At 38.9% G+C, this 12,448-nt stretch overlaps 1 protein-coding gene across 1 annotated transcript in view; it reads right to left on the reverse strand.

Moving 5' to 3' along the window:
- Positions 1-12,448, reverse strand: part of LOC124595700 (zinc finger protein with KRAB and SCAN domains 7-like) — a 207,970-nt gene that overhangs the window by 149,984 nt on the left and 45,538 nt on the right. The window contains exons 5-6 of the mRNA XM_047134560.1: positions 11,012-11,167; positions 4,737-4,874 (exon numbers count right to left, since the gene is read on the reverse strand). Coding sequence (XP_046990516.1) covers positions 4,737-4,874; positions 11,012-11,167 — 294 coding nt within the window. The remainder of the gene's footprint in view (positions 1-4,736; positions 4,875-11,011; positions 11,168-12,448) is intronic.

Below are 12,448 nucleotides of genomic sequence, written 5' to 3' on the forward strand. Positions count from 1 at the left end.
TTGGAACACGTATTATGTTCGAGTATAATGACTTTTCTGGAGACTAGAAATCTAATCTGTAGGAATCAGCATGGGTTTAGAAAAAGATGGTTGTGTGAAACCCAGCTCACGCTATTTGTCCACGAGACTCAAGAGGGCCATAGACATGGGTTCACAGGTAGATGCCGTGTTTCTTGACTTCCGAAAGGCGTTCGACACAGTTCCCAACAGTCGTTTAATGAACAAAGTAAGAGCATATGGACTATCAGACCAATTGTGTGATTGGATTGAAGAGTTCATAGATAACAGAACGCAGCATGTCATTCTCACTGGAGAGAAGTCTTCCGAAGTAAGAGCGATTTCAGGTGTGCCGCAAGGGAGTGTCATAGGACCGTTGCTATTCACAATATACATAAATGACCTTGTGGATGACACTGGAAGTTCACTGAGGCTTTCTGCAGATGATGCTGTGGTGTATCGAGAGGTTATAACAATGGAAAATTGTACTGAAATGCAGGAGGATCTGCAGCGAATTGACGCATGGTGCAGGGAATAGCAATTGAATCTCAATGTAGACAAGTGTAATGTGCTGCGAATACATAGAAAGAAAGATCCCTTATCATTTAGCTACAATATAGCAGGTCAGCAACTGGAAGCAGTTAATTCCAGAAATTATCTGGGAGTACGCATTAGGAGTGATTTAAAATGGAATGATCATATAAAGTTGATCGTCGGCAAAGCAGATGCCAGACTGAGATTCATTGGAAGAATCCTAAGGAAATGCAATCCGAAAACAAAGGAAGTAGGTTACAGTATGCTTGTTCGCCCACTGCTTGAATACTGCTCAGCAGTGTGGGATCCGTACCAGATAGGGTTGATAGAAGAGATAGAGAAGATCCAACGGAGAGCAGCGCACTTCGTTACAAGATCATTTAGTAATCGCAAAAGCGTTACGGAAATGATAGATAAACTCCAGTGGAAGACCCTGCAGAAGAGATGCTCAGTAGCTCGGTACGGGATTTTGTTGAAGTTTCGAGAACATACCTTCACCGAGGAGTCAAGCAGTATATTGCTCACTCCTACGTATATCTCGCGAAGAGACCATGGGGATAAAATCAGAGAGATTAGAGCCCACACAGAGGCATACCAACAATCCTTCTTTCCACGAACAATACGAGACTGGAATAGAAGGGAGAACCAATAGAGGTACTCAAGGTACCCTCCGCCACACACAGTCAGGTGGCTTGCGGAGTATGGATGTAGATGTAGATTTAGTGTGAAAGCACAAATAGGAAAAGTTAATGGTTTAAATTAATGGACATAGTGTAGCTACAAGAAAAGTTAAGCTTTCACAGATAACATTGGTCTTTTTAGTGTGTCTTACACCTTAAGATACATCACACAAATGTGCCAGTAAAATTTTAAACAATGACATTAATGTCTGGTATTCTGGGTTGGAAATTATTCTAAGTGGCTGGTCTTGAAAGTTTTAATTTTAAATGGGAGTCAAACACTCTGGAATTTAAGAAATTCATTGCATATTCTCACACCTAACATAGTTCACCTAGCGTAAAAGAAAATTTTCTTTGAAAATAATGCTTTTCGAAGAACCATTCGCAATATTTTTCTGTGACCTCTTAGACATGGGTTCGTTTCAGCAGCTGCCAGAGAGCACTAGAAAACAGGTGATACTGTGCGTGGACAGTTACAGTAACGTAGGAAGCCCATACGTTCGTACACATATAGCATTAAGAGATCTTACATGACGTCTTAAAATAAATAGGACATCAGAGGATACACCAAGAGCACAGGAATTTTGTAAACCGTAGCAAATGCATAATTCAATTTAAGGGACACATTGATATGTCCAGATTCACAATTATTTTGGGATGCCAATTTTCTTGGGTTACAAGTAGTGTATTGACTTAGGTTTCATTCTTAATTACGGCATAATGCCAAATGTGCCAGAAGATGAAAATCTGCACTCAAAATTAACTGAACAGTTGCAACTAGCCAATAGTGTGGAATGCAATACTTCGTTTCCTATCAACTGACTGCATTTGCGGAAAAGATTAATAAAGGCGATATTTACTTTGCAAACCGATGAAAATAACTTCATTGATGTGCAGGGGGATTAATGCTTCACTGACAAAAACATGGAAATCAAATCAAATCAAATCAAATCAGAAAACTGAAATTAATAACAGCCTTCTGTAACTATGTGCACATATTTTAATTTACTTGATAGCTCCCGTCCACAGAAATACATTTTGCTTTCATTTGACGTGTGAACTGTAGATGAAGAGGAAATAGGACATCAGGAAACAGTAAAATCACTAAACATAAACATGGGTCACTATCCTCTTCCCCATTAAAACCCAGATTGTTCTGCGCATGGGCAAATCTGGCAGTTTGGGTACCCCAGAAAAATTTTTCTGTGTAGCATGACTGTTTCTTGCTACTGCTGCAGCCACACTAGAAGCAGCCATAAGCGGGAAAAGGTACTGCTCACACCCAACTCAACTCCACATGCACACGAACCCACTTGTAACTACTCAAAATGAACTTAATGTTGTAACGTCACACTCATCGGAAGCAGTTTGCTGTTATGGAGTATTCCATAGTCTTCGTCCTGAAGTCTTTGTCACATTTTCTTACCAGTCAAAATCACAAAAATTTAACTGGAGACTAAAACAATTAAAAATTCCCACAATTCTAGAAAATTCCCGGGTTTTCCCCGGTTTTCTCCTGGATAAAAAAAAAAAATCCAGGTTAATCTCAGATTTCCCAGCTGTCCCGAAGCATATACACCCTTTAATAACTACACTGTTATAATACAGTAAAATATAACCAATACTTCTAACTTATCAATGAAAATAATCAAGGTTTGAAAATATAATAATGGATGGATAGAAAAATCTACTCATCAAGCAACAACAGAAGAAAAGACATAAAAGGAGTGGAAATGCACGAGACCTCTGAGCCAAGGCTCTTTCTTCTGGCAAAAGGGTTGAAGGGAAATGAAGAGGGATCATGGAAAAGGACTTGTGAGGATCCCGGGTCAGGGGAGCCTTATTTGGCGGGATGAGAAGGAAAAACCAATTATCGATGAATGCACCGGATGCAATTTGAAAACCTTAGAAATTGAAGGTGGGAGGTAAGGTAATAAACAAAACTGAGAATACTGAAAAAAAAAAAGAAAAATAAATAAACTTTGAAAGATTCATTAAGAGTGGAAAGCTAAGTGTATTATAGGTAGATGGGAGGAGGAGTGGGGAAAAACAGACAGGTCAGAGGGGGAGGGAAGAAAAAAAAATTGAAAAGTGAATGGGGACAAAGAAAAGGAATGGTTGCTGAAAAGAAGAGCTGAGACCACAGAAATAAACAAAAATTTTGGCCAAGTGGGTGGCAAGAACCAAGCACACATTCTACAGCCAGTTCCCACCTGCTGAGCTTTGAGAAACTAGTAGCAGGAGGGAGAATCCAGATGGTATGTGTAGTGAAACAGACATCAGGGTCAAGACTGTCATGTTGTAGAACATACACTGTAACAGAATATAGTGTGTTTGTGTTTCCAGTACACAACTGTCTATGCCCTTTCATCCAAACAGATAACATGGTGATAGCTGTAGTAATGCAGAAGGCCGAATACTGTTTACATAACAGTTGGTACACAACACTTTTCATTTCACAGTATAGTTCTGAAAGTTACAGGGCTGCTGGAGTTGGCAGTAGGAAGGTGCACTGGGCAAGTCTTAACCAAGGACTGTCACAAGGTTTGGACCCTTAGAGTTAAGTTCTGAGGTCTTCAAATTGTGTCCGGTGCAGTCATTGACAATCAATCTTTCCTTCTTGTCATGTAAAGTAAGTCTCCTCTGAACCAGAATTCTGTATGACTTTTCCATAACTATTCCCACCTCACCCATCATTTTCCTTTGCCCCTCTTCCTTTCTCTTCAACCCTTCTGCCAAAAAGAGGCTTCTACAGCTCGTGCGTTTCCACAGCTTTTGTGTGTCTTCTCCTGATGCTGCTTGGTGAGCAGACTTTTTATTTGCCCATATTATATTTCAATATTACTGCTACTTTACTGCCTCTCAAGTAGGCAATGTTGACTTCTTGTGGATGTATTAATGGAATTTAAGACAATTATCACTGATTTCCCAACCAACAGGTAAAATGGAAGAAAATCATCCAATACTGCTGTGTGTGTGTGTGTGTGTGTGTGTGTGTGTGTGTGTGTGTAAAAAAAAATTACTGCATGTCAATGGTGCAATAAAAGATATGACAGCAACACGTTTTTACAACAAAGCACTAATTGCAACTAAAATAAATAACAAGACTTAATCTGTATGTAAGTCAACAAATGAAACATAGTTTGCCAGCCAAAGCAGATTCTTGACTGACATTCACAGTCACTATACTCTATCATCCCTTCTCAATAAATGCCATACAATTACAGTTTGCCTGAAAAGTCACATATTTAGTCACTCAAACTCCGTTCTAAATGCAGAGAACAAGATACTTTCGATCATCTACCACACTTTTTGTTTTGTTTTAATTTTTTTCGGTCATTTAACGTTTGACATGCTTAATATTCTCTTTGTGCATTTAATCATTATAATCATAGATTCATTTGTCACCTTCACTGCAGGATGAAATTTTTATCTGTTGCCTATGTATAACTACACTTGTAACATTAGTCACTGCCTATGCTATTATAACATTAGTCCAGTTAAAACAAAGTGTAAAGCTCCTACCTGCTGTTGGGGCTGCTGCTCTGTGTGATGAGGCACTAATGCCATTGTGTCTGTCGCCGCTCCAATACCCGATTGGCCATTGACACAAGTCTGCTGGGCAACACTTTCCTGTGAGTTCTTTCCGTTCTCACAAGCCTGCTGCCAAAATCAAATCAAAACAAATGAATAATTTACAATGAATGTGTAGGTAGGAAAGATCAGTAGAAAATATAAAACTAAAAGGAACCACAGCAAATTACAAAAATGCTTCATTAGGCATACATATAGACTACAGCTGTTACATGAGAAAAATCACTCCCCTATAGGAAAGACTGTAGCCTCATAAGCCATCAAGAACATTATACCTGATAAATTCAATGAGTCAAAATCCAGAATAGTAGTGCAGAATTAATTTTACACGTAATAGCGCGCGTGCACACACACACACACACACACACACACACACACACACACACACACACACAATTTAATTACCTTACATGATCTTGATGATGATGATAATTTGGTAAAGGCAATTTCCAAATCTCGTTTCCAACAAAAAGTAGATCCTTTCCTTCTAAATTTGCTCATACCGTGTTAAACAAAATTTATTTGTATCCAGCTAAACACTTCAACTGGTATTTTCTTTCCAGAATGAATCTCATGCTCCGTCATGGAGTGATGTTATGAAACTCCCTTACAGATTAAAAATGTACACCAGACAAGGATTTGAACCCAAAACCTTGACATTTGTGGACACTGCTCTTATCTGTCTGTATAATTCAGCTGCTATGAGCACTGCCAGAGAAAGGCAAGGTTTTGAGTTTGAATTCTGGTCTGGCACACAGCTTTAATATGTCACGAAATTTCACAGTTCACTGCTGAGTGAAATATTAATTCTGGAAACAAACCCCTAGGCTGTCACCAAGTTGATTCTTCGTAATACACTTTCGACCAGGAGTGATAGTCCAGTACAGTACGTGAAGTGAGGAAAGTAAAAGAGAGAGCTCCTGACAGGACTAAAGCTGTGAAGGTAACTGCTTCAGTACGCTTCACAACATACCGACTAAAGCTGTGATGGTCGGTTCTTCAGTACAATTCACAACATACGACAATTCACTGCCAATTGAAAGATTCATTCTGGAAGCTGTTGATGTTAGTTTTTACTTCAGTTAGGAATTAGATTACACTTTTTGATATGGTTTATCAAATATATACATTGCGACCATTGACCCACTATTGATATAACCCCATCCAAGCGACAGCAGCGCCACCTTGTGAGGAATGACTGCTTGTCACATCAGTCAGCATGCCAGCCGTGTAAAGAATGGAGAAGGCGCGCAATCTATCTGAGTTCGACCAAGAGCACGTTGTGATGGTCCGGAGGCTTGGCATGAGGATTTCAGAAACTGCTCGACTTGTTGGGTGTTCGAGGAGTCCTGTGATGAGTGTCTTCAACATGTGGCAAACAAGAGACTTTGATGGCCGAGGAATATTGTACACTGGTTGCAGACCATGTACACCCCTTCACGATGATCATGTTTCCTGACGGCAGTGGCATTTTTCAGCAAGATAATGCACCATGTCACAAGACCAGCAATGTGATGGAGTGGTTCGAGAAACACAGTGGCGAGTTCAAATTTACGTGTTGGCGTCCCAACTCACCGAACGTGGTGTCAGAGCTCTTGACCCCTCCACGGAATCTACAGGAATTAGGTGACTTCTGCGTGCAGATGTGGCGGCACCTCCCTGACCTACCTAAGCCTCACCACTCGTCAACTCCTCGTCGCTGTTATCGGTGGCAAAGGTGGACATACCGGCTACTAGGTAAGTGGTCATAATGCCCTGGCTGATCAGTGTATATACACATATCAAAATGTATAATCTAATTATTAAATATATTGTGTACACATTTATTAAATAAATGCACTGCAAAGAGTCATCAAAATAAGGCCACATACATGAACAAGACCTGCAGAAACTGAAAGAATTCAGATAGACTGTGCAACTCAGATAATGCTAAAGCAACACATTTCTTGGGTACTGTTAGAGTATTTGCGATCGCCACCTGGCTGGATTAAAGGAAGACACCGAAGCGATTCAGAGGCAGACTGCTAGATTTAAATGGTAATCCCTGGAGGGAAGACGATGCTCTTTTTGACAAGTACTATTACAGAAATTTATAGAACCAGCACTTGAGGCTCACTGCAGATTGATTCTACTGCCACTATATGACAGAAATTAGGGCTCATATGGAGGCTTATCAACATTCGTTTTCTCCTTGCTCAATTTCTGATTGGAAGAAGAAAGGAAATGATTAGTCGTGGCATGTGGTATCCTTTGCCGTACATCAACAATGACTTCTGGAGTGTGGATGTGGAAGTAGATGTAGATGTATTGACAGAGGTATCAAAATCAGATTTTAAACTGCAAAACATTTCTAGGAGTGAATGTGGACTCTGACTGTAATTAAGTGATTATTAACTGCAGATTTAAACTGATGAAATTGAAGAAAGGTAGGAAATTAAGGAGATAGGACCTGGATCCATTGAAAGAAGCAGAGGGTGTCGATAGTTTCAAATGGAGAACTGGGCAGCAACTAACTGAAATGGGGGAGAAGGATATAGTAGAAGATACATAGATAGTTTGAAAAATGAAATAAATAACAGAGGCAGCAGAGGATCAATGGTTAAAAATTCAAATCTCAGAACAAATCCTTGGATAACACACAAGATAAAGAATTTAATCAGTAAAAGGAGTAAATGTAACAATGCAGCAAATGATGATGCCAAATAGGGAATGCAGCTGATTAGAAATGAGGTTGACTGGAAGATAAACTGACAAAGAAGGTATAAAACTGCAAGGCTGTACAAGCATGAGCCGCTAGGGAAAGATACCTGCTGCCTATGGGAAAATTAAGAGAGATATTCGAAGACAAAAGAATCAGATGTAGGAATATAATGACCCCAGATGGCAAGCCAGTAGTAAGCAAAGAAAGAAAAGTTGAAAAGCAGATAGAATACGTCGAAAGGCTGTACACGCAAAATGAACTTAAAGGCAATATTATACACTGCCAGGAAAAAATCAGAGCACCAAGGAGATGTACAACATAAACGAAAGTTGGTAGGCATGTTTCTACATCTGAAAAGTGATGTCTATTCAATGTGCCAGTCGCATAAGAGTAGCGCTAATAGCACTACTATCAGGATGCAAATCAGCTTTACTTTAAATACCTTTGAGGACGTGATAAGTTGATGTTAGTCAAGAATGCTTTTAAGACAACAAAGACGCCATTATCAACACCTCACCGAGCTTGAACGAGGGTTAAGAGAACCTGGATGTTCCTCCTGCAATACTGCAGAAAGGCTTGGCAGGAATGTAGACACTGTAGACGATTGCTGGCAGCAGCAGTTATGGGAATGTACAGTTGCAAGAAGACTGGCTCTGGATGGCCACATCGCACAACCGAGAGGGAAGACCACCATTTCCAGTGTATAGGTGCGGTACATCATACTGCATCTGCATCAGCAATTTGAACTGCAGATGGCACCACATTGTCACAACGAGCTGTTAAAAATTGGTTACTTCAGGGACAGCTCTGAGCCAGACACACTATAGTGTGCAATCCAGTGACTCCAAACCGCCACCATTTGCGACTTCTGTGGTGTCAAGTGATAATTCACTGGAGGCAACAGGATAACGCTCACCCACATACTGCTGTTGTAACCTACAGAGTGGCCACATGTTGAACTGGCTTGCCTGTTGAGCACATATTGGACATCATCAGACAACAACTCCAGCTTCATCCACAAAAAGCATTAACCATCCCTGTATTGACTCACCAAGTGCAACAGGCATGGAACCCCATCCCACAAACTGACATCCGGCACCTATACAACACATAGCATGCACATTTACATTCGAAGTCCTGGTGGTTGCACTGGTTATTAATGTACCAGTAATTCACGTTTGCAATGGCTTATTTCACACTTACAATAACCTATGATCTTGGAATGTTCATCACTTAAATATGTTACCCAGAAAAATGTGTTTCTGAAATTTCATCACTCTACAGTGATTATTTTTTGGTGGTTTGATTTGTTTTTGTCCATGTACAAATGGAAGAGGAAGTAAATGATGGCAAGATTACTGAGAGAAGAATTTGACAAAGGCATGAGAGACCTAAGTTGAGACAAGGCCCTTGGAGAAGACAACATTCCCTCGGCATTACTGAGATCCTTGTGAGAACCAGCCATGACATTCCTTCTGGTGTGTAAGATATAGGAGACAGGAGAAATGGTCTTGGACTTCAAGACGAATGTAATAATTCAAGTTCCAAAACAAGGTAGGTGCTGACAATTGAGAGTATTATCAGACAATTACTTCAATTAATTTAGGAGCACAGGTAACAACTCAGAACTACTGATGACAGAGTACAAACTTGGAAGGGAAAGAATCGGGAAGGGGGGGGTGGGGGGGGGTTGGAACTACAAGCTGGCCATGTCTGTTACAAAGGAACCATCCAACAATTCACATTAACAGTTTTAAGGAAATCATAGAAATCCTAAATTTCAATGGTTGGACGATTTCAAACCTGTTACTCTCTAATGCAAGTCCAGTGTCAACCAATGTGCTGCATTATTACTTTTTATTTCTTCCCATTTTGTATATATGAACTGTTTGTGAAGTGACTCTGTAAACAATGCCCCCCTGCTCTTACTTTAAAATTTATGCATTTACAGGAGTGTACTGACTCCTAAAACATCATAGCTAATTGTTGGACTATTTCATTCATTTGGTATTTTTATACTTCAGATGTTTTGTTATCTCTTGCAGTTTTGTTTTTCGTTGTCTGACTCTCATACGGTACGAACACCATTCTGCTGTGCTCACTGTAAAGATTATTACGTAAATGATAATTAGGGTTTCTTATGTAGTATGAAGATTACATTTATTCTGCCTTTTTTTATTTCCAAAAAAAACCATGTCACTTTTATATTATTTTTAATTTGTATGATACATTACCAGAGGATTGTGGCTGGAACAGAGGCATTAATGGCACATTGTTAGAGGACATTAATGACCGGTTGTTAAATTTCACTGCGTCTTACGCTGTGTGTCCCTGAGGCAGTTGGACCAGTCATTTTATTTGCATCTTGCAGGATTTTCATGCAAGCTACGCAAAGAATGATTCAGTCATTCGTCTACTAATAATAACATCACCGTGTGGCATACACCAGCCGGACACAGACCCTACAAACATTTAAAAGATTTTCATCGTGGCTAATTTTCCCTATACGTCGCATTCTCAGCTTCACTCTGAACTTGGTGCGATGCATTAGTTGTGTTACCACGGTGAGCTGTATGTATTGTAGACGACAATACACACAACAACCATCTGCTGACATCTACCTTTCTTTAAAAAATATATATTAAATCATTCAAATTACTGTTTTTTAAATCTATTTAAGGGTAATAATGTGTCAGTGTCACATCGCGTAGTGTCATATCCAAAGAGAGTGGGAGAGCTTATAACAGGATGTAAAGCCAGTAAACCAGTACGCTTGCACACGTCTTCCCTCATATGCTGCTGATCAATAAGATTCTTTTAGTTTATTTTAATCAAGAAGGATTTTCACGATCCCACTTCAAAATGGAAGTATCTAAAACAAGGTTACAACAGTCTTAACAATATGGCATGTACCTAAACAAAGAGTAACATTTAGGTTTTTCAGCTTGGAATAGTGATGTGTATCTAAAAATGTCATCCAGTTACGCAGATTTAGAATTTCTACTGTTTCCTTAAAATGATATAAAGGAAAAAGGTAGGCACTGGTGAATCCTAAACTTTTGCTACATTTTAACTACTACATACAACTTTTTATGTGTGTTTTGTGTTTTGTTTTTGGAGCTTTGTGACATATCATAGCAGTATGCTGGTCCAGAACTTTACTCCCGAACCTCATCTTCCATTAGATAATTTCAATTTGTTTTAATAAAGCATTTTTATTGCTTAAATTTAGTCCAAAACAATTTTAATAAGAACCATATATTCCCTCTTACACTCATCATTTCTCATTTCTTTTTTCTGTACCTATTCAACATCAGAAAGGTCCCCAGTTATCATCTTATTTGTCTACTATAGAAGATACATTATTTAATGAGTAACTATTATGTTTAGTTAAATGATTTTTAATCTCTTTTCAATTTATAATCAGCAAATCATTCTACAAGAATACTAACTCAGATTAATAATAACAATGCATACCAAAACAAAAACAGAACAACATTCTTACTCGAGATGGCTGGATGTACACTTGTGAAAGCGGACTTGGAAATAAATTTGTGAGAACCCAGTATTTTGCCACACTAGAGAGCGCAACAGCTGTTCCCACACGTAAATCAGCTGATGTTCCTGTATTTCTGTGAACAGCAGATGCTGATGCTTGCTCCTGAAATAGAAAAAGTAAAAATGAATTGACATGAATGCTGCAGCACAATATGGTACAGTAGCGGACACAGACATTCAAGAAACAGGTCAAGAGAATGTTTTTGTGAATTGTATTGTTTAATTCTTGAAGGCTTTTTTGTTTATTTATGTTTGTACAGTTTTGTATATGCTTTTTTTAGCAGTGTGAATGACACGTGAATGTGGTCTAAAGTAAATACATAGATCATTGTTCTACTAATGAACGCTGTGTGAGAAAGTTTTAAGACCGTGTGAATGCAGACGACGGGAATATTGTATTATAATATGTGAAGTAAGTTTATGGTAAAAGGAAAGCTAATTCGAATGCAAATGAAAATAGTTGATAACGTAAAGTATAAACAAAATATCAGAATGTTAAATATTTATTTCGAGAAAAAGTACAGTTCAAAAGTGTGTTATTTGTTGATTGGTTAGTGAAGAAAAGTGCGGACTAATGTGGGAGAATAATGTTTTTCTACTGGCCTTAAAGAAAACTGGCCAATCAGAACAGAATATTCTTCGTGTGTCTTTTCTCTTGGAGATAGAGAATGCTTACAGCAGTCTAATAGTCGGAGCCCAGCCTTTCAATGGTATGGTCGTGTGTAGTATGAGCTCTGAAGAAAGTTATAGTTTGCTGGTTTTAGTTGCGCTACATGCCTCACAAGTGTTTTAAAGTGAAGGCATATTTATTGCCATGTGTTTTTATAAAGTATGGATTTTTTAAGTAATTTTGTGTATGAGAAAAGACAGTAATTCCTGCGTGGCATATTGAGCAGATGGGTGACCAAAAACTTGAGTGCATTAGACATTGATAAACTTAATAAAGTGGAGAGGATTTTTATTTAAGAGCAATCCATGTTTAGCAGCTGTTCAGATTTCGGGAAATACGTTACCATAAACTTGCTAATGTGAGTGAAAGGGTTTGTGCGTGACTCTGTTAGAATTAGCATAGGCTTGGCAGTGAAGGTGTAATTCTTGACTTCAGGATATACCGTAGTTTTGCCAGTATTTCCACCTTTCATTTAAAATGAAGACCTTTTCCCAATTCACAGAATAGGTATGTTGTATGTAGCCTGGTGCGAGTTGCAGAACAATAGGTTTCTGCTCGGCTTTCCTGTCGGCGATCTGCTGCAACGAGTTGCAGGTAAAAGGACAAAAAAGGAACCGTGCCGCTGCAATGGTTGCACTAAATATGAACAATGATACTTGTGGTTAAGTTTACTGAAAACCCAATAATATTTCTGACTTTCCAACATTAAGAGCT

This window comes from Schistocerca americana, chromosome 2 (assembly GCF_021461395.2).
Source record: "Schistocerca americana isolate TAMUIC-IGC-003095 chromosome 2, iqSchAmer2.1, whole genome shotgun sequence".
NCBI classification, from domain to species: Eukaryota; Metazoa; Arthropoda; class Insecta; order Orthoptera; family Acrididae; genus Schistocerca; species Schistocerca americana.